This window comes from Pseudoliparis swirei, chromosome 21 (assembly GCF_029220125.1).
Source record: "Pseudoliparis swirei isolate HS2019 ecotype Mariana Trench chromosome 21, NWPU_hadal_v1, whole genome shotgun sequence".
In the NCBI taxonomy this organism is placed as follows: Eukaryota; Metazoa; Chordata; class Actinopteri; order Perciformes; family Liparidae; genus Pseudoliparis; species Pseudoliparis swirei.
Genome location: NC_079408.1, coordinates 16,472,984 through 16,494,440, shown reverse-complemented (window position 1 = coordinate 16,494,440; position 21,457 = coordinate 16,472,984). Strand labels below are relative to the sequence as shown.

The 21,457-nt window shown below is 40.5% G+C and overlaps 1 protein-coding gene across 2 annotated transcripts in view; it reads right to left on the bottom strand.

The window, feature by feature from the left end:
- Positions 1 to 108: 108 nt before the first annotated feature.
- The window catches only part of sorcs2 (sortilin-related VPS10 domain containing receptor 2), a 189,811-nt gene continuing 168,462 nt past the window's right edge, over positions 109 to 21,457 (bottom strand). The window contains exons 21-27 of one of the 2 annotated variants that reach the window (XM_056443212.1): positions 17,492 to 17,615; positions 16,521 to 16,633; positions 11,351 to 11,473; positions 9,020 to 9,119; positions 8,445 to 8,547; positions 6,751 to 6,911; positions 109 to 1,652 (exon numbers count right to left, since the gene is read on the bottom strand). In XM_056443212.1, the coding sequence (XP_056299187.1) occupies positions 1,588 to 1,652; positions 6,751 to 6,911; positions 8,445 to 8,547; positions 9,020 to 9,119; positions 11,351 to 11,473; positions 16,521 to 16,633; positions 17,492 to 17,615 (789 nt within the window). In that variant the 3' untranslated portion in view covers positions 109 to 1,587. The remainder of the gene's footprint in view (positions 1,653 to 6,750; positions 6,912 to 8,444; positions 8,548 to 9,019; positions 9,120 to 11,350; positions 11,474 to 16,520; positions 16,634 to 17,491; positions 17,616 to 21,457) is intronic. The other variant, XM_056443213.1, reaches the window with a different exon arrangement.

Here is a 21,457-nt window from a genome sequence, read left to right as displayed (position 1 = left end):
AGCTGCCATTTCTAATTTTAAGGTCCCAAAATACATTTCTGGCTGAGAACTCAAAAGGGGATTTTGTCAAGGAAAACATAACTGCATCTGATAAAAAGAAGAGACAAGTTACGAGAGTGATTTATTCCAGGATGCAGGTTGAGTGCAATAAGCTTCCAGGACACAATTCTTTAAAAAACAAAATCAATACATCAAACAACCCTAAAAAAAGAGAGGAACATAAAAAATGGTGTGGTCAACCTTACTCTTCCCTATATTGGAATATCATAAGTTCTACTTTGTTAAGGTTAGGGGGACTGATACATGACAACCCATCACCAGAAAAATAAGAACAAGTTGAACATGAGCATAATATGTACAAAAGGTGTATATCAGAATGAGTGATTGATCTGAAGGGGTTTGCATTGGTAGTCTGTTAAGGCTTTACACCCGAAGGGTTCAGTTGTTTTGTTTGGTATGTGTCGACAGCAAGTACTTCATCAAAAGTAACATAAGAAAAACTGTAAATGCTTGACATCCAAAGACCTTTTAAATCAGAGTCTGTAAAGTATACAGACTAAATCAAAAGGTCTTTGTTCAGTTGTTTTGTTTATCTATTGACACAGACAAACAAAACAACTGAACAAAGACAAAGACTTAATCGAAAGCCACATCAATAACCATTGAAACTGAGGAATAAGGTCTATCAAATATACAGTATCCATATACATAGTTGTCACCGTGTAGTTGCGAGTATTTTTTATATGAGAAGAAAATTATTTCCAGTTAACAATGAAGACGATACACTTATCTTGAACATGACTTTACACTGGATTATGAAAGGAAAAGGAAACTGGAGATTATTTTCAACCGAGTTAAAACAAATTGCTTGGTAGTAAATCACTCCCAAACTCATGTACAAAGTAGAGATTGCTCATATTTAAACATTTACATACAAACTACCAGATCTTAAAGGAGCCATTATTCCACTGTGGGCTATGCCTAATATAGGCTGATACAGTAAAATACATCAACTACGCTGCCTTCACGATGGTGTATGACTCTAGGGAAACTCTGACGCAGAAAGATTGGGGAGGAGGAATAGTAGGATTCCAGAGAAGCTGTGAAATATGAATTTAAGAAAGTGCAACACCATTATCTTGCATGCCAAAACTGTCATATTATTGTCTATTGGTGGGAAGCAAAGGGTGAATACAATTAAAGAATAAAGATATTTTCTCTCCAATATTCACAACTCAATGCTTGAAAATCATTAAAGTGCACCCATCTTTGGCCATTACCTAATTTCAGTGGCAATGGCCTTTTGGATTACCAAATGGATCAACATTCTCTGACTGAATATTACTGAAAAATAGTTAGTCACTGCTTTTGAGCATTGTAAGAGACTAGGTTATCTGTGTTTTGAAAAGAAAACAACCAAGTGTCCATGTGAGGCCATCAAGACCTCCATACCAAAAATCACATTTTAGCTGCTGAAGTGTTCAGGAAGCCATGGTGTGGTAAAAAAGAGAAGGAGAGGGGAGGACGGCCGAGTGGAGTCACGATGCTGCTTGTTAGTCTAGCTCGTTAGCATTGCCATGGCAGGCATCAGCTGGTCAAGTAAGTGTGTAGTTCTCTGGAGTTGATGCTAAGGACCACACCGGAATGGCTGCCTGGTAACAAGAGGGTAGGAGAAACAGAACAGAAACAAACATGAGCAATGTTCAAAAATGAATAAAAAGTAGAAGGAAATGTTTGACATTTTTCCAGCAACAGTACAGAAACAAAAATGTTGCCGTAACTTGTCACATCCATGACAAGTTTGGGGCAGATTTGAGGAAGTCCAGTGGAGTTCCAAGAGCCTGTTCAATTTGACACATGTATAAAGTTGCATGGGTTTTTGAGCATCCCAAGCCACTAAAATAGGAGTACATCATAGTATAAAATGTGTCCATTCCCTTTTGCCAGTAGGTGATGCTTTGACTGAGTGAATTTAGATGTTGATATCCTCAAGCTTGATAAGTTTGGGGCTGATTCGAGCAAGTCCAGTTGAGCCAGTAGGTGGCGGTTTCACGATGTGAACATATTCATGCATCATGTTTCTCGACGTGAAGTGTAGACCAGCGGTCCCCAATCAAAGTCGGAAAAATATTTTGAATCCAGCCCGTCGAGCCATAAGAAGATCGGCTCGAGAGGGCAAATGACGGTGGCCTTAAAGAGACATTTCAAGCAACAACTCTGCCGGTGTTCTAATGACAGCGACCAGAACTCAATTACGGAGCAGACGTAACAAACACACGTCGGTGTGTTTGTTACGTCTGCTCCGTAATTGCAAGATAAACAAGCGCAGGGCGCACACTGATTCAAAGTTGTATTTTTGCACTTAATGCCGGTCGTATAATTTTGATGACGTCATATTTATATTGCCGGTCCATGAAAATAATTTCTGACACGGAACCGGTCTGTGGCTCAAAAAAGGTTGGGGACCGCTGGTGTAGACCGAGTCATGAAAATTAAATGTTTTAAAAAAAGTGATGCAACATTTTTTGTCCTGGCTTGGAAGTGACCACAGATCTCTAATGCCCCGTTTACACGATGGGAAAACGCATATATTTTCATGCGTTTTGGCCTTACATTTACACAAAAACGGAGGTTTTATCACGGAAAACGATCATTTCTAAAAACTCCGGCCAAAGTGGAGATTTCTGAAAACTCCGTTTTTGTGTTTGCGTGTGAACTAGGTCAAACGGAGTTTTAGGTTGTCAAACGTCACAGTATGCGACTAAAAATACTTCACGTCATGTGAGCGTCCTATGTTTACAGTTAGTTTGGCCGCTCCTACCAGGGTTGCCAGGTCTGTGTGTACCAGCCCAATATCAGAACTCAAAATATGCCCGTGCCAAACCATATACACTGCTTTTAAAGTGTGTGTATGTGGACGTGTCCAATGTCCATGTGTGTACGTGCTGATCTGGAGTCAGTTTGGTAGGATTTGTGTATAAATAAATTATTTCATTTAAAATATGGATTTTTATTTAAAGATATTCATGTAATTTGCATGCAAAATAGGTCTACCCGAACCAGCGGACGTCAAATTCAACCCGCGGCAACACTTCAAAAGTAGCCCAATTCCGCGGGAAAACCGCGGACCTGGCAACACTGGCTCTTACGTCCAGTGTCGACCGGCTTCATTTTCGTTGTCAGGTGCGCCCGAGTTATTTCCTCCTTGACATGAGGATACTTCTCGAAGGTCTCGAGTCTTGAGAATTCTGATTGGTTTGCATGTCTTAATCCTTCTCGTTACACTGCCGACTGCAGGTTTGGCATAGTTATGACGGCGCCCAGGGGCGTATTTATGCGGGTTCATATAAACAGAAACTTTTTTGAAAACGACCTTGTGTGTACAACGTTATTTTCGAAAACGGAGGGGCAGAAATCTTCGTTTCTGTAAATACCCGGCTATGTGTAAACGTGGCCTAAGTCACTGGGCACATGTTTATGATGTTGAGCCACCGATGTGTTGAAAAAACTACACACCGAAGGCGATAACATTATTGTGGAAGTAGAACACTATAGTCATTTGATTTTTTTAGTACGTGTTCCTATGACACATTCTAATGTTTCTTCATGTAAATGTGTTCAGGCCTTGACTGGCATCATGCATGATTATTTTTGGCAGGATTGGATTAGTTGAAGCAATAGTCTACTCTATAACATAACAAAATCACAGAAAGTATATTTAAGTTTATTGGGGTACACATCACGACAAGTAAAGTTAGGTGAGAAATCACCATTCTCCTCCGTATTCATTGTTAAAGCCTTGAGATTATCCTTGAACAAGAGTGAAGTCGAATCGGGCAAGTTTTGTGGTAGAAATCCATAAATGTATAACGGCAAAAACTGACAAATTCAAGCAAGAAACTCCCAACTTTGATGAATTATTGTAGCGCCCCCTATTGTGCAGGTCCCTAGATGCAATGCATATACTGCACGTTTGGAGTGATTAGTCCCAAAAGTGTTGAGGTTATGAGCATTGAAAAACAAGACACGCCCCTAAGAGGTTCATTGGGCCGTATAATCTTAACACAATGACATATCCAAAAACATTTAATACAGAATAGGTGACATGATATCATGATAAAACACAAGTTTGGTATGAATCGGACCCAGCGTGTAGGAGAACTGGCCAATTATGCGTTTTTAAAAAAGTGAAGAAAACCAAGTGAACATGTGTGAACAATTTCAAGTCAATCGAACATTCTGGATGAGGGGCGTCGCTTGTCAAACTTTGAGGGTGCACTCGTGAGCAATTTTTTAAAACCCAATTTTGAAGTCTATATCATACATCTGTTTTCCCCGAGCCTGACAAGCTTGCTACATTTGGTGACTTTTGAAGTAATATGCGCCCAATGTTCAAAAATAAGAACTATCACAAATCTATGATCGACCAAAGAACAATTTCTTCCGCTACTTGCATCAGGAGCTTTGTAAGAAACACTTTTAACTCGTTTCCAAACAAGCCCATAAAATCTCATGTTGACAGCCTCCTAGAACTGAACCCGAACAGTAGAGGATTGATATCCCAAACTTACGGGCTCATTAACGATATCAACCCACACACTCCTTAGAAAATGTAAGAATGGCATCGGACTCAGATCTTGGAGTGGTTATAACGAATAAACAATGGGAATATATTTTAGGGTTAGGGTTACATCTACATCCGCTAAACACAACTTAATACAGCTAAAAGTGGTACACAGGGCGCATTAAACACTAATGCTAGATTGGCAAAAATGTACCCTAACTCTGATCCGTTATGTCCTCGATGTAAAAGCCAGCCAGCAGACTTGTTACACATGTTCTGGCTATGCCAGAAACTCGCCAACTTTTGGTTAAGTATTTTTAAATCTTATGGTGAGATGTTTGCAGCTCAATTTGACCCAGACCCAATCTGCACACTCTTTGGCTTAATTCCAGAGGAAGTCCGTGCCCGTTTACCAAATAATGCCAATGTGATCGTAGCCTTCACATCACATCTTGCTCGTTGTTTGATCCTCCTGAGATGGATCCAGCGTTCTACCACTGGGTAAAAGATGTCATGTATTTCCTGACAGTTAAAAAAATCAAATATACTCTCAGAGTGTCCTCCCAAACCTTTAGTAAATTATGGAGACCTTTTCTAGACTACTACGACTCCTGACAATAACCTCTCGACATAGACTAAGGTGGATCCGCTCGATAACAGCAGTAAGCATCCCTCCCCTTTTTGTTGTTTTTTCTCTTTCGTTTTCTATTATTTTTCATTTTTCCTTTAGCCATTACATGCAACTTCTCACTCTATTATTTTTCATTTCTAAAGTGCTTTACGTTGCCTGATCAATTATTGCAGTTATTTGACTTTGTCTACATTCTGAATGTACCTGGAATTACCTGAATGTACTGTATAAGTTCCATAGCCTGTAACCCTACATATGGTTGGGTTTTACATTTCAATCTGTAATTGCCCTGAGACATGTGTGGATCCTCTACCCTGTTGGGATAAAAACTGTGAAAATCAATAAAACATATATATATTTTTTTAAAGTGTATCATATAATTTTGGATGGTTTGTAATTTATTGTTAAAATCTCAGATTCAATTTATATCCAGAGTAAAAACTGAAGGTCTCAAGTTGTTTGATTAAGATAGGCAGCCATTTGTCAGGGTCCTTTAAATCAGTGGTCCCCAACCTTTTTTGAGCCACGGACCGGTTCCGTGTCAGAAATTATTTTCACGGACCGGCAATATAAATGACGTAATAAATATGACGTCATACAATTATACGAAGGGCATAAAGTGCCAAAACTACAACTCATCATTACGCCGAATTAGTGTGAGCCGTGCGCTTGTTTACCTGCAACGAGTCGCTAATGGAGTCCGCTGCTCCTAACCGAGTTCTGGTCGCTGTCATTAGAACACCCGCAGAGTTGTTGTGTGAAATGTCCCTTAAGGCCACCGTCATTTGCATCTCGAACAAATTTTCTTCTAGCTCGGACGGGCTCGATTCACCGGGTGGGTTTGTTTTCAAATGGGTCGCAGGTCTATTCTTTTGCAGCCGGGTCTTTTGTGGTTGGAGTACCGCTCAAACTCTTTTGAAAGCCTCTTCCACCCGGTCAACGTCTGAAACATGTAGAATATTCCGCTGTTCACTCACCCACACAGCAGCGACTTTATCGGCCAACTTGAAAACAGTTGTCATTTCCCTGAAGTGACAGAATTCATTGAGCAGGTTGAATATGTTTTAAGATTCTTTGTCACTGAAATGTGCCGCCAGCAGAGGGTTCAGCGCGTGAGACTCGCCTGCAGCGATAAACCCGAACTTTAGGACTCCTGAACGCGGCTCAGACGTACACACGGGTGTATCCGGTCCTTTTTCAAAATAATATATTTTTCCGACTGTTAAAAAAAAGAAAAAGTACAAGTTTTTGTATTCACTTTTTTCCGCGGCCCGGTTCCAACCAAGCCGTGGATCGGTACCGGGCCGCGGCCCGGGGGTTGGGGACCCCTACTCTAAGTCACAGATCACATAATCTGCAAAAAGCCGAATGATGTGTTCTTCTTTTCCAACCTTTATCCCTTTACAGTCTTTATTCTGCCTAATTGCTTGTCACTTGACAATAAAAATTCCAAATAGAGTTGGTGAAAGACTGTGTGTTAGCTTCAGGTGTTAGTGGCTGAAGTTTTCGTAGCAGTGGTTAGTGGTACTTATAAGTGAACGGAACGCGGTGCTACCTCCTGTGTTACCTAGAGTCTGCGAGTCCAGGTCATCGTCAATGAACTCCTGACCCTGGATGATGTCCTGGGTGTCCTCGCTATGATTGACAGGGCTGGTCATCTCCTGCTCCTTCTCGTTGTGCATCGGAGCATAGACGTTACGGCTACCTGGGAGCTTCCTGAAAAACAGTGGGGAAAAATAATCCACAGGTTATCCACAGTTGTTATCTGGACCATGCCTAGTACTCATTTAAAAATAATTGCTGTCATATTCATTGAATGTGTTGTAACTCTGTAACTCTGTTCATTCTATACACATGACATATATTCTTCTGTCCATCCGGGGCGAGGGATCCTCTTCTGTTGCTTTGAAGGTTTCTTCCCTTTTTTCCCCCCCGAGAAATTGTTTTCTTCTATTTCTTGGGAGTTTTTCCTGATCCGATGTGAGGTCCTGGGACGGGGATGTCTTATGTGCACAGATTGTAAAGCCCTCTGAAGCAAATTTGTAATTCGTGAATCTGGGCGATATAAAATAAACTGAATTGAATTAATGTATTGAGTATTCTATTTCTTCTGTAAAATGTGGTCAGAATGTGCATGTCCAGAATGTTGAACAATACCAGGAGCTGGGTTGGGATCATTGTAAATAAATACTGGATTCTGGGTAATACCCCCCATTATCTCTAGTGCAGCATCCATTGCTTTAATGCAGGGGTGTCAAATTTTCACTATTGGCCACATCATGGCTGCCCTTAGAGGGCTGGTTGTAACTTTAACACTGTATAACTTTAACTTTAACACTGTATAATTGTACTTACTCCCAAGCATATTGTTAAATAACTGTCTTTATGAAACATGCGCCTCATTCGCGAATGCTGCATTTTCAAACACCGGCGGAAAAAGTGTTTGAGGCTGTGTCAGCCAATCAGCGTTGCGATGCTCCGCTTGACATCACTAACGTCATGCAAGTCTTGAATCAGAAACTATGTAGGCCATAACCACTGCTACTCACTCCACTCTAACCTACTGCCTCACTGGCATTAAATCATGGATGCAAACCAACTGCCTGAACTCAACTGTGTTAAATCTGACATGATCATCATCGGTCCCAAATCCTTCACTAAAACACAACTTCTGCCTCACTATCAACAACTCCCCTTTGTCCCCTCGCCACACATCTGCAACCTTGGAGTCATGTTTGACAGCACCAGAACTGGATTTTTTTAATTTAAAAAACATCGGCCCATCACTCTCCTCATCTGTTGCTGAAACTATGATCCATGCCTTCATCACCTCCAGAATCGACTCCTGCAACCGTATTTTTAATCCCACATCGTCCAAATCCGGAATAAAATCCGGTACATCCAAAACTCTGCTGCTCGTCTGCTCAGCCACTCCCGCTCCTGTGATTACATCACCCCTATTGTCCAGAACCTCCACTGGCTCCCCCATCCCACAACAGATCCAATACAAAGTCCTTCTCCTCACTCACAAAGGCCTCCGTAATTTGGCCCCCTCCTACCAAACCGACCTGCTCCACCACCACTCTCCATCCCATAGGTGTTCATATGATTAAAGGATTTTTTAAAATCTCATCTGCCATTCTGTTGAATAGTGTTGGCCATAATCATAAACTTCAGTGGGAAATCTATCTCGTCCAAGGATTTCATTATTTGACATTTTTACATGGCACAACTTTTGATATGGCTTACCTTTTGAACTTGTAAAGGATGAAGCAGCCAGTGGCGATGATGCTTACTGAGAAAGTCACTGTAAGGGCCCAAAAACCTGGACCTCCAACAGCTCCATGGTAGCCTGGGGAAGTACACAACACATCAACGGAAAGGAATACTATATTTATAATCACATAATTATTCTGATTTATATGAAAAAAGTAGCTATTGGCAAATCCAGAAAGTATAGTGAGCAAGACAAAAACTGGAGTCTGATGTAAGAGCATAGGGACAGATGTGGTAGGAAGAAAACATAGAACTGAACTAAAGATATTGTTTGCACAAAACAGGACCATTCATGGAAAGGATGGTCAGTTGATGAGCACAGAGAAGACAAATTTACAGAAATCAAAGAGCCTTGGGGTTAAGCCTCCAAACAGAAAGCTACAGGTGTATGGCTCATACATGCACCAGTCTCTGCTGCTGTATCTGATGAGCCATTAGCAATTAGATTTAGCCCTGGGAAATGAATCAATAACATGAAATTAAAGAACGTTGAAAAAAAATATTTTTAAAAAGCAGACCAAAGCAAATGATATGCGATAATACCGTACCTGCGTTCGGATCAGCTAGCTTCACCAGCACTTGAAGTCCTCCACGCATAACAAAGCTGACATTGTTGCCATTGAAGAATTGTATGATGGCTGGAATACGCTGTGGATCATTAAAAAAAGAAATTACAAGGAAATACTAAAACCATCTTGGGCAGCCAATCCCAGCATATTTAAACGTGTAAGACAGCTTGGACAAAGTGAAAAATCTAACTGGGTAACCGAACTCTCTGCTTCAAGATAGTCAAGAAGTACAAGGAATACAACAAGTTAAAGAAAGCCTCAAAGGAAAAGGGGATTCGTTCCAAACACCATCCACAAATATCTGTATCCACTGGGATACGGGGACCCGAACATACATCAGTGCACAAGAAGCGCAGTGGGAGCTGAAGACATGCGGATTCCTCGTGGAAGAGCTGGACACTACCAAAGGAGAGAGCAACCTGGAAACACGGCTCTGTGAACTTTTGGTATAGCAGTATCGGGTCGCCGGGAAAAAGGACCAGCCGTGGCACAGAGAGCGAGGGATAAACTCCAGGAGTTCCAGAGGGGACGCACCGAGCAAACATGAACCGGGTCGTGTATATTTGGATGGATTTCTCTCATCAACCTAGACCAACTGTCTTCAACGGTTTCTACTTCTAACACGTCTACCTGTCTCTTGGACCCCGTCTACCTGTCTCTTGGACCCCATCTACCTGTCTCTTGGACCCCGTCTACCTGTCTCTTGGACCCTGTCTACCTGTCTCTTGGACCCCGTCTACCTGTCTCTTGGACCCCATCTACCTGTCTCTTGGACTCGTCTACCTGTCTCTTGGACTCGTCTACCTGTCTCTTCGACCCCGTCTACCTGTCTCTTGGACTCCATCCCGACGAGGCTGCTTAAAGACGTTTTGCCTTTAATTGGCAGCTCTCTAGTAGATATTATCAATGAGTCTTTGCTAACAGGCCATGTACCACATTCCTTCAAAGTAGCTGTCATTAAACCGCTCCTGAAGAAGCTACTCTGGATCCAGAGGTGTTGGCTAACTACAGACCGATCTCTAACCTCCCCTTCCTCTCCAAGAACCTTGAGAAAGTAGTCGCACACCAGTTGTGTGACTTTCTACATCATAATAGTTTATTTGAAGAGTTTCAGTCAGGATTTAGAAAACACCACAGCACCGAGACAGCACTGGTGAAAATTACAAATGACCTCCTAATAGCATCAGATAAAGGAGTTATCTCTGTACTAGTCTTGTTAGACCTTAGTGCTGATAGAGGACTCATCTCTGTACTGGTCTTGTTAGACCTTAGTCCTGATAGAGGACTCCTCTCTGTACTGGTCTTGGTAGACCTTAGTCCTGATAGAGGACTCATCTCTGTACTGGTCTTGTTAGACCTTAGTGCTGATAGAGGACTCATCTCTGTACTGGTCTTGTTAGACCTTAGTGCTGTGTTCAACACTAAATAAAAGACAGGCTACATGGACTACCTCCCCCGTTGAGCTCTCAGTTTTTTTGTCAGCACCATGTCATCAGATGGTCAATTTAATGCAGGGATGAGGTGGAACCATTGCGTGTCATCGACAAACTCCAGGAGCTTAACGGAGGTGGTATCACAGGGAAGAGTGGGTGTGAGGTGGTGTACTAGACTCGAAGAAGAGCAGTTTTTCCAGCTTAACATGCTGCTTCCTGTCAGATAGGAAGTCTGTGATTCACTAGCAGGTGGAGTCGTTTAAGTGCTGCTGCAGCTGCAACAGAGCTTGGATGGTGGTGTTGAAGGCAGAGGTGAATCCACAAACAGGATCTTGGTGTGGTTTCCCTGAGCAGTTCAGATGCTAGTGGATGAATTGGAGATGTTGTGTTAGGCCCTGCGGATTCTACTCTAACAGTGATCTAGAGTGTTCTTCTCTCTGGTTGAGCATTTCATGAATTGTTTATATTTATGAAGTTCCCTTTTGTTAAAGTCACCAAGGACAATAAGAGTCCGGGTTTGTCTGCTCCACACACAGTATCCAGTATCCAGTCGGCAAGCGTGTACTGTGTCTCTAACACAATGGCCTGCGGTGCAATGTAAACACCGACCAGTATGTCTAAAACAAACTCACAATACCACAGAATGCAGTGATTAAAATATCAGTAACAGTGCTGCAGAATCACTGTGAGTTCTTTAGTATTAAAAAAAAATCCTCCAAGCTTTGGTGTGCTCGGTAATTAAATTGTAAAAAAGAAAAAATATATATCGTTATAAAAAAATCTCCCTGGTATGCTCATATGCCTGTTTCCATATTCTGCAGCTTAATTTGTAGGGCTCTTCGTCATACATTCTACTTTTCTCAAAATGTGTCTGTACCTTATCTTGAACCTTGCTTGTCTTGGCTGGTTTCCTGTCCAGTGGCAGGATGTACAAGTCAGCTGTGGTGGGGAGGCCTGGCTTCACCACCGTAACCAGGGACTCCAGAGGGACACCTGTTGTCTGAGTTCAGATGGTCAAAGGTCACTCAGAAGTCAATAAAGCTGCACTAACCAGATGTTTTTTCCCACGAGTTAGTAAAAAAAATAGACAAAAAACACTGAATATTGGATTTAGTATGTGTCAGATAATCCAAAAAAAAACTCAAATAGTTAGACAGCTAAATTCTAATGTTTAACTAAAACATTTGACATTGCAAACTTTATAAGGTAAAATATAATTTTATATTTTTACAACATTTAAACTACATTTAATTTTTTAATCTTCTGAATTATTTCACCAACCAAATGTTGCAGCAAGACTTGCCAGTCTGCTTACATTTGTGGTGTTGAATTAGATTGGATGACAATGCATTTTTAGTCTTTTCATAGAACCATCATCAGGTAAGACCAGGTCAGTGTGTCCAAAATTCAACATGTTACCATTTTATGTGCATTTGCAAATTAGAAAATTATGATATTCAATTCAATTCAGTTTATTTGGATAGCCCATTTTCACAAATTACAAATTTATCTCAGAGTGCTTTACAATCTGTACATATAGACATCTCTGTCCCAAAACATCACATTGGATCAGGAAAAACTCCCAAACAACCCTTCATGGGGAAAAAAAGGGAATACATATACATGTGAGCAATCTACTACTTGTTTTATGTGATAAGCTGCTCCTGAACGCACTTCCGTGAGTTCCTCGTCAGGAACCAGTCATAGCGCCGGAACACACCCTGCGTTGCTCAACCACTTCAAGTTTTGACGTGAAGTTAGATTGTAGCGTTAGCCCAGTAGGGGCGGCCTGGAGAGCCGGGCGACTATAGTCTTGTTGTGAAAATGCTGGAGCCAACGGCCTAATGGCAGGTTATTTGCTCCGCGGAGTCAGGCTGTAAGCTATCTTGGCCCCTTCTCACTTCACTTTACCGGAATTGCCAATATGCTCAGCTGTTGTCGGACACTGGCCAACCGGCCATCTCCTAAATTTGGTAAACTAATGACGTGGTGCGACGTCCTGGCCAGGGCTGCTGGTCGCACCAAGGAAGCCCTGGCCCTCCGGATAACTGAAGGACAGGGAAATTCATTTCACGCGGGACCGGAGACTGGCATTCATCCTGACGTTGACGGAGCTCTCATTTAATATGAGTGAACGATCACGTCAGACTGAACCGGGGCAACTCTGCTCTTCCAAGTAAACCGAGCAGAGTTGGAAAGGACAGAGTCTGCAATGTGCGAAATATGACACCCACCCTTTTTAGATAATACTCTGTGAAGTCCCACGGCCAGGAGAATTAAATAAATCAAAAGTAACAAGAGAGCAAGTACACCGTAATATTAAAGTTAATAACACAAATTTCAGCACAGCACTTCAATATTAATCTTGTAGATCATCCAATAATTCATTTCATGATTGTAAAGCAATTTTCTAACCTGATTTAGTTAACACAAATCACATTTCTGTTGTCTGCCTAACTGAAAATAAACCCTGTCTGAAGAATATTCTCATATGGTTTAATAAGCCTACTAGCGAGGACTGATTTAGTGATCCTCGATCGTAGCAGCATGTTGAGGTGGAGTCACAGCCAAAAACCAACGAGAATATTAATTAATCCTCAAACAAAACCACACTCATTCCACACTGAAATTTGAAAGCTTAAAACTTCATTGTTCCACATCAAACCTGGAACAAAACCCCAATTTTATATCTCAGACCGCCACCTGGTCCACCAGTTTATTAGCCTTCAATTATATCATTTATAACCAGAATGTTATTCAAAGTGATAAAAGTTATTCTTGGGATGTTGATAATGATTGCCTTAGTGTTGCATCTATCTCCTTGTTGTCATTATCATCTCCTGTCAGGAACTCCTTACCCCCACACTTGGCTGAGCCATCACATACTATTCTTACTTAACGAGCTTTAGTCATTTCTTACTTTATCTTCTGACTTTTGGATTGGACCACGTCTTTTTGGTGAAATCCTCACAGTTATTTAGGTTACCGAATAGTTTTTGAATTTATACTACTACGTCTACATTGACAAGTCAAAAGTCTTAAGTTTATACTCTTGATGTGATTGTAGACCAATTAAACTTTGATTTACGATTCCCGCTGGTCTCCGTACCACGCCTCATCCAGATATTGTCCAACTGTCTGTCTTCCTAAATTTACCCCGTCCGATTATTCTGTATTACAGTTGATGCTCGTCTAAGAACGACAGAGGAAGATGCCTCCGAAGAAGAAATATGCTCTCTGAGAGAGGTTGCCGACTGCCAACTCCTCTCGAAGAATGCAAACTGAAGCTAAAGCCCCACGTCTCAAGAATGCACATAGGTTTCAACCATTCTCGAAAGATCCCGCTTAGTTTTGGCGAGATAGTCAAGCAATGCGAAAACACCTCCAAGACAGTTTTAGAAATCTACTGTATGTAAGTTGACAAACAATGCCAGCAGGTACTATTTCAGAGCCAGGATAGTGCAGTAGCTGAGGAGCCGATCAACCTTAGAAAAAAGTGGTTATGACTTAGTGATAATGATTACTGATTAGGCTGATATTAAGTCTTTAATTAACCTCCTGGAATTCATAACCAAACCCAATGCAATCTCTGGGGAAAAGGCTGTAATGACTAGCCTTTAACCCTGGTGTATATTTGAGGAAGTTCACCCATCATTTTCGTACCTGTCTATAACTCCACGGTTTCACTCTTCTCGAACATCAGGAAAAAGCTTCTATTTCCGGCCCTTCTCAGATATTTCAGATTGTCTTATTTAGTGCCTATTATTAGATATTATCAAGTGGTCTTTACCCCTCCTCACGCCTGGCAGATATTAGGTTTCTGTTATTATTGGCTCTCCACCACAGAATCCCCAGGTTACCAAACCTCTTGGCCATCCCCTTCAGGGTCTATCACAGCCTTCCTCTCCAAGATTCTCATCAACCCTATCAGAATCATAGTTGTGTGACTGGATTTAGAATGACTTATTTGCATTAGAAAGTTGTTTTTTAGAACATCCACAGCACACCTCTGAAAAATTACAAACAGTGAGAAACCTCAATCACCTAAGATTCCAGATCAAGGACTCCTTCTGACCTGGTCTTGGCAGACCTAGTGCTGCATTCTGCACACCTGTACACACAGACTGTTACAGAGACTGGATCAGCACCATGGCATGACAGCAACGGCACTCCTTTGGTTCAGATAAATTCTATCAGATACCAGGCAGTTGTAATTTGTATTCGTCAACGCCATCACAATCACCAACGTTAATCAAGGTTCGATGGCCTCGATAACCACCACCGTTTATTTACTTCCTTATAAGTTCATCCTTTGGGCATTATTCAAAACCTCATTGTTATGCAGATGACATATGAGATATTTATCGCAAAAACCAGAGGAGAGCAAAAACCAGAGACATCAAACAAATCAAAATTATGGAGAAGAGGAACATAAACCCACCATGACCTGCAACTGCAACTAAAACCCAAACAAAACCTTTAATGCACTGCAAGCTGACTCTCTCAGAGAGAGATTATCTGCCTGGGTAATCAGATTCTGACCCAAGATTGATGTAAAACATCTTGAGACTGACTTAAAGCGGATCTTTCACGACTTGTCTCAATGGTTACGAAAACAAAATATCAATCTCTGCATTCTTCATATAATAAACACTTCAATCTCAATCAATCTCATCTCAAAAATTTCAATGCACTGGTTCACGCCAATACAGCACTATTAACTTCACTTATGATTCCTCATAAGCATTGGATGCTCTAATAAATCTCTAGGATCTCCCAGTGATCCACTACTGCTGGTCACCTAAATCTCAGAAAGACTCCCTCATCCATCTGCACATCCAAGCCTGAGTCCTCTGCACTGAAAAAAATAAAATCACTTTTTCCCAAGCAAATTTAACTATCACCTCTTGATTGGTGATGTTACTTAAGCTCATATGGGGGTAGTTGCAACCCATTTAAGTACCCCGTCTTCTAAATTCACTAACTGCGGACTACTCCTAGTTCAAATCAGAGGAAAGTAGAGCCAGTTCTAGATTACTACTTTTAGTAATCAGATGGAACCAGCAGCCAAGTTCAGAAGCAGAGAGTCACGGGACCCAGAAGAAGCGAACAGCTTCCTTTTTAGAAGACACTATAGTTAGGCCTTGGAAAGTTTGCCACCCTGCTGAACTTGATGATATGCTGCTCCAGGCTATATGCTGCACGGAGCTTTTTAACTCTGCCGGTACCGTGAGCTCTTTTTTTCTCTCCCATAAGGATGAATTCTAGGATTAATTTCATTCTGCACTCACCTCTTTTTCCTCTTTTTCTTTTTGACTCCGCTGTCCTTGCTCGGGGGCCTCATGGACCCTGTGCATAGATCTGATCCTATATGGTCTGAATGGAGGTCAACACTGCCTCATTGCTACTGATGCCTGCCTTGAGACTCCGCCACTCCCATCCTCCTCCCCCTCCTGCCCTGCTCATCTCTCCCTCGGGTGAGAGGTCCTAATGTGAATATTCCTAATGAACTATTCATACACTCTGTATTATACTCTATTGAATCTTTTTCTATAAAATCATCTGTGTCCACACACATCATATCATCTATCCTCATCATCTGCTCATCCCCTCCTCTGTTGCTCTCTCCTCTTTTTTCCCCTTTTTTGGAGGTTTGTTATTTAAGTTTCTGGTCCCGAGGAGAGGGGAAAGGATTGGATTCATGTGTACAGATCAAAGCACTAGACAAATTTTTTTAATTGAAAATTGGCTATACAATAAGAACAGAATGTTAAAATTATCAGAGTGATTGGTAATGTTTGCATGCTGACAACAGCAAGTATGCAGCCACAGCCTTAGCTAGCATTGCTGTAGTCTCCTAAAAGTATACGTCCTAATATTAGTTTTATTTCCTTATTGTTTTATTATTCCTGTTTTGTGTGCAAAAAATGCAGAGGTAGAGATAAATTAATTGCAATTCCTCTACTATTTCCATTATTTTTGAAAGTGTATTATTAACACACACTTACTTAAAAAGCAAAATGTAAAACTTATTCTTTGAATCCTACCTTAACGAGTATTTTGGTGACAACCTGGCCGATTTCCTCTCGCCACTCTGGAATGTTGGGGTTGAAGTTGTCCAGACTTGTGCTGAAACTCAGAGGGATGACCTGGAAGTTATCTGGGATTGGACGAAACAAAAGAGTAAACAAAAGAGTTCAAAACTCTAAATTCGAACTCTAATACAATTGTATGAGTAGATACAGTAATGCCACACATGTGGTGTATATACATCATCTTTCATTATGAAAGTGTTAGATTTACCTTGATGCAAATATTTACTTGTGTGAAGTCTTTTGAATTTACTATAACAACTAAGGATTGGATGGAATAGTCAAAGAATTATTGACCAATGGAACTAAAGATACATACACTACCGTTCAAAAGTTTGGGGTCATCCAGACAATTTCGTGTCTTCCATGAAAACTCACTTTTATTTATCAAATGAATTGAAAATTGAATAGAAAATATAGTCAATACATTGACAAGGTTAAAAATAATGATTAATATTTGAAGTATTAATTTTGTTCTTCAAACTTCAAGCTCAAAGGAATGCCAGTTGTATAGCTTATATCACCAGCATAACTGTTTTCAGCTGTGCCAACATAATTGCACAAGGGTTTTCTAATCAGATATTAGTCTTCTAAGGCGATTAGCAAACACAATGTACCATTAGAACACTGGAGTGATAGTTGATGGAAATGGGCCTCTATACACCTCTGGAGATATTTCATTAGAAACCAGACGTTTCCACCTAGAATAGTCATTTACCACATTAACAATGTATTGTGTGTATTTTTGATTAATGTTATCTTTATTGAAAAAAGTGCTTTTCTTTGAAAAATAAAGACATTTCTAAGTGACCCCAAACTTTTGAACGGTAGTGTACATTATTTTAGTTTCATTCCTATATTCAGTTAATATCTGCTCCTGCATCGACCCAACTGTACAATTAGATTATTTTGAATTGAATTGTTACCGTAGACTCGAACTGTCCTGGTATCCTGCACCATAGATCGTCCATTAGAAGCCTGGACAGTGACTGAAACCTCTCCTGTCTCAGGAAAACGAGTCAAAAGGCTGTTCTGCAGAGTCAGTGTAGGCTACAGGAGACAGTGATAAAAGGTTGGTTGTTAGGCCAAACTGTGTATTCAGGATGTGTCTGAAAACTCTGGGATCACAAAATGGCTTCTATAATGACATGTTGGAATTGAGCTAAACAGTCATCCTTATTTAATATGGCTATAACTGCTATTTTAAACTAACGCTAACAATGGGAAAGCAATGTGCCAATGTGAAAGGAATGACATTTTTCGCTGACTGCAGTTTCAGCTCATAATTAACTTTCCAGTTGCAACTTAAATGTTTTGGTTCGCTTTCAGCACAAGGTACCAAAAAACCACTACACTACCAGCTCAGCACCAAACTGCAGACAGAAAAAGTAAGCAACTAGCAGGTGAACATAGTGGAATGTTTTGCAGTTAATAGAAGGAACAATGAACATTTAGCAGGTTTAATTGTCAGGAATGGAATATAATATGAACAACAACGTTTTCAATAGTATAAATCAACCTGCAACCTGTTACCTTAAAAAAAGCCAGTAATAATTACAGGGTTCTTACACATTTTGACCATGACTTTTCCATGAGTTTAAACCAAATTTCCATGACTCAACAAATATCAGTGTATACATGAAAAAGTGAGAACATTTTGTATTTAAACAAACAATGAGAATTTCGAAGTATACAGTATACCTTAAATGGCACAAATTAATGAGATAGTTTGATTAATTTTTTTTAATATATTATATTTTATTTATATCAATGTTTATTCTTATAAACATTGATATAAATTACAAAATTACAAATAACCTCCTAATTGCATCAGATACATGACTTATCTCTGTACTGGTCTTGTTTAGACCGTAGTGCTCCGTTCGACACCATTGTGTCATGTCTCGTCGGTTGTGTTAAGTTTTAGGTTTAAGTCCTGTTTTCCATGTCCGCTTTTATTTTGTTGTAACTGTTCTCTCTCATTTCAGAAACTTTATTTCCTGCCCCGGTGTTTCCTCGTTAGTGTGATTGTCTGCTCCACCCCTGATTGTGTCCACCTGTTCCCCATTTCCTCATGTATTTTAAGCCTGTGTCTACCTGTGTCTTGTGTCAGATCGTCTTGTCTCTTGTCTGTAGTCTTTTGTCCTGGATTACTTTTCCAGCATCGTTGTGATTTTGTTTTGTACTTTGTTCAAGTCTTTTTCCAGCATAGCTGTGATTTTCTGTTTTTTTATAAACCCTTTTGATTTCCCTGAACTTTGGAGTCGTGCTTTTGGGTCCTGTTTTTTGAGTCGTGACACATTGACCATGACATCCTATTACAGAGACTGGAGCAGTCGATTGGCATTTCAGTAGTGATTGTGAGATGAAGCCTCATGAGGCATCGAACCACTTCAGCCAATTGGTTCGAGAAAGGGTTCATTTCTCGAAGCTTCATGTGCTCACGAAACCACCTACTGGCCAAGTGTATAATCACAGGCAGCTGTATCTGAACCACATAATGTGATGCATTGAATTTTTGTGTCTGTTATGGCTGTTGGGAATGACTATGAATTACAAAAAGGTATGACCAAATCATTTCTGAACATAAATTATCACATATGTGCATAATAAAATACTTTTTGAATGTATTCTGTGTGTGTAAATGTTCCCAAAATTATGTCCCATTTAGGAAAATGGCATGGGCTTAAGCAGGCAGAGGACGGTGAACGTGTGTGTGTGTAACTAGGAAGAGGGGACTGAATATGCTTGTGTAACTTGGACAGTGATGTACAGGACAAGAGACATTGTATTCATTTTTATTCAGAAATAACAGTTTCTCAACAGTTCCATCTCATCACCTATCCTTCTCTCCTCACTCTCCTAACTCTCCAAACTATCTCTCTCTCCAAACTCTCAACCAACAACCCACATTTTGAATGGAGCCTGAGGGATTTATATTGCTGTCGAACCTCCCGGCAATATCTGAACCACTTCCCGAAGCAGTCACATGGTACAGCCGGCCAGCGAGGCTTCGGACGTCATCATTTTTGGCTCCTCCCCTAAATGAAGCAAGCCTCGTCGCGCTCGAGGAACGCCCTCCATTACTCGACACACGCTTCGAAGCGTCGGCACATCTCGTAACAACACTACATCTCAGGCACCGCACTAAGTTGGTTTAAATCCTATTTATCAGATCGATCTCAGTTTGTATTTGTAAACGATGAAGCCTCGATAACCACCAACGCTAGTCACGGAGTTCCACAAGGTTCTGTGCTTGGACCAATTTTATTTACCTTATATATGCTTACTTTAGGCAATATTATCAGGAAACACTCCATAAACTTTCATTGTTATGCAGATGATACTCAACTATATCTATCGATAAAACCAGAGGAGAGCAACCAACTCGGTAAAATTCATGGATGACCTGCAACTCTAACAAAACTGAAGTTATTTTACTCTGAGCACCCCAGAGATCAATGATCTGGTGATGTGGTTTCTATAGATGGCATTTCCCTGGCACCCAAGACCACTGTAAAGAATCTTGGCATTATCGTTGATCGGGACTTGTCCTTTAACTCCACGTGAAGCAAATCTCAAGGACTGCATTTTTTCATTTCCAAAATCAGACACATCTTGTATCACAAAGATGCAGAAAAACTGGTTCACATGTTCGTTACTTCTCATCAGATCAGGTTTTCAACAGAAAGTCTGTCAATATACCAGTGAAAAACTCCTGAAGACTCCTGTATTAGCTACTCTGCACTAGCTCCCCGTAAAATCAAGAATCACATTTAAAATTCTTCTCCTCACCTACAAAGTCTTGATTAGTGATGCTCCATCATATCTTAAGGAGCTTGTAGTACCATATTGCCCCACTAGAGAGCTGCGCTCACTAAATGCGGGGCTACTTGTGGTTCCTAGAGTCTTAAAAGGTAGGATGGGAGCCAGAGCCTTCAGTTATCAAGCTCCTCCTTTATGGACGTTTTAGGATACACTGAAATAATCCAGTAGCTAATAGTAGTAGTAATAATAAAATCCTCAAGATACCTATCCCAATCTGAACGCCACTGTCGCTCATCGCCATGCTTAGAAGGGAGTGGTGATTGGAGGGCATTTAGTTGTTTGCAAACCGTCGCCCCAACACTTGATGCCATTAAATGTCACACAATGTTCCAGTGAGACATATTTGTATGGAGACCAAAAACATTACTAAACTAGAATGGGCACTCGGTAGAGCGCATACCTTCGCATATCACAATATTGGGCATTGAATTATGAACATTTTGGCATTAGTTGCATGCCAATTGGATACAAATTGACCGTGCTATGGTAAAAAGAAGAGTTTGACCTTTCCATGACCTTGACCTTTGACCCGATTGATCCCAAAATCTAATCAAATGGTCTCCTGATAATAACCAATCATCCCACCAAATTTCATGCAATTCGAGAACATTTTGACCTTTTCATGACCTTGACCTTTGATCCGATCGATCCCAAAATCGAATCAAATTGTCCCCGGATAATAACCAATCATCCCACCAAATTTCATGCGATTCGGTTTAATACTTTTTGTTTTATGCGAGTAACACGCATACAAATAAATAAATAAACTAATAAATAAATACACGGCGATCAAAACATAACCTTCCGCATTTTCAATGCGAAGGTAAAGATTGTGAATATTGGGTTTACATTAAATCTAAGGTGGATATTGGTGCTCTGTATCTACTAAATATGAATAGTATTTGTTTTGCTCATATGTTTCACAAAAACTCTAAAAGCTGATGATACATAAATGTTGTTTTTTCAGATTGTTTTGCCGCCCCGAAGTGGCCAGAAAGATTATGTGATAGTGTTGTTTTGAGGAAAAACAGCTGTAGAACTTGAAGACAAAAGTTAATGGATGA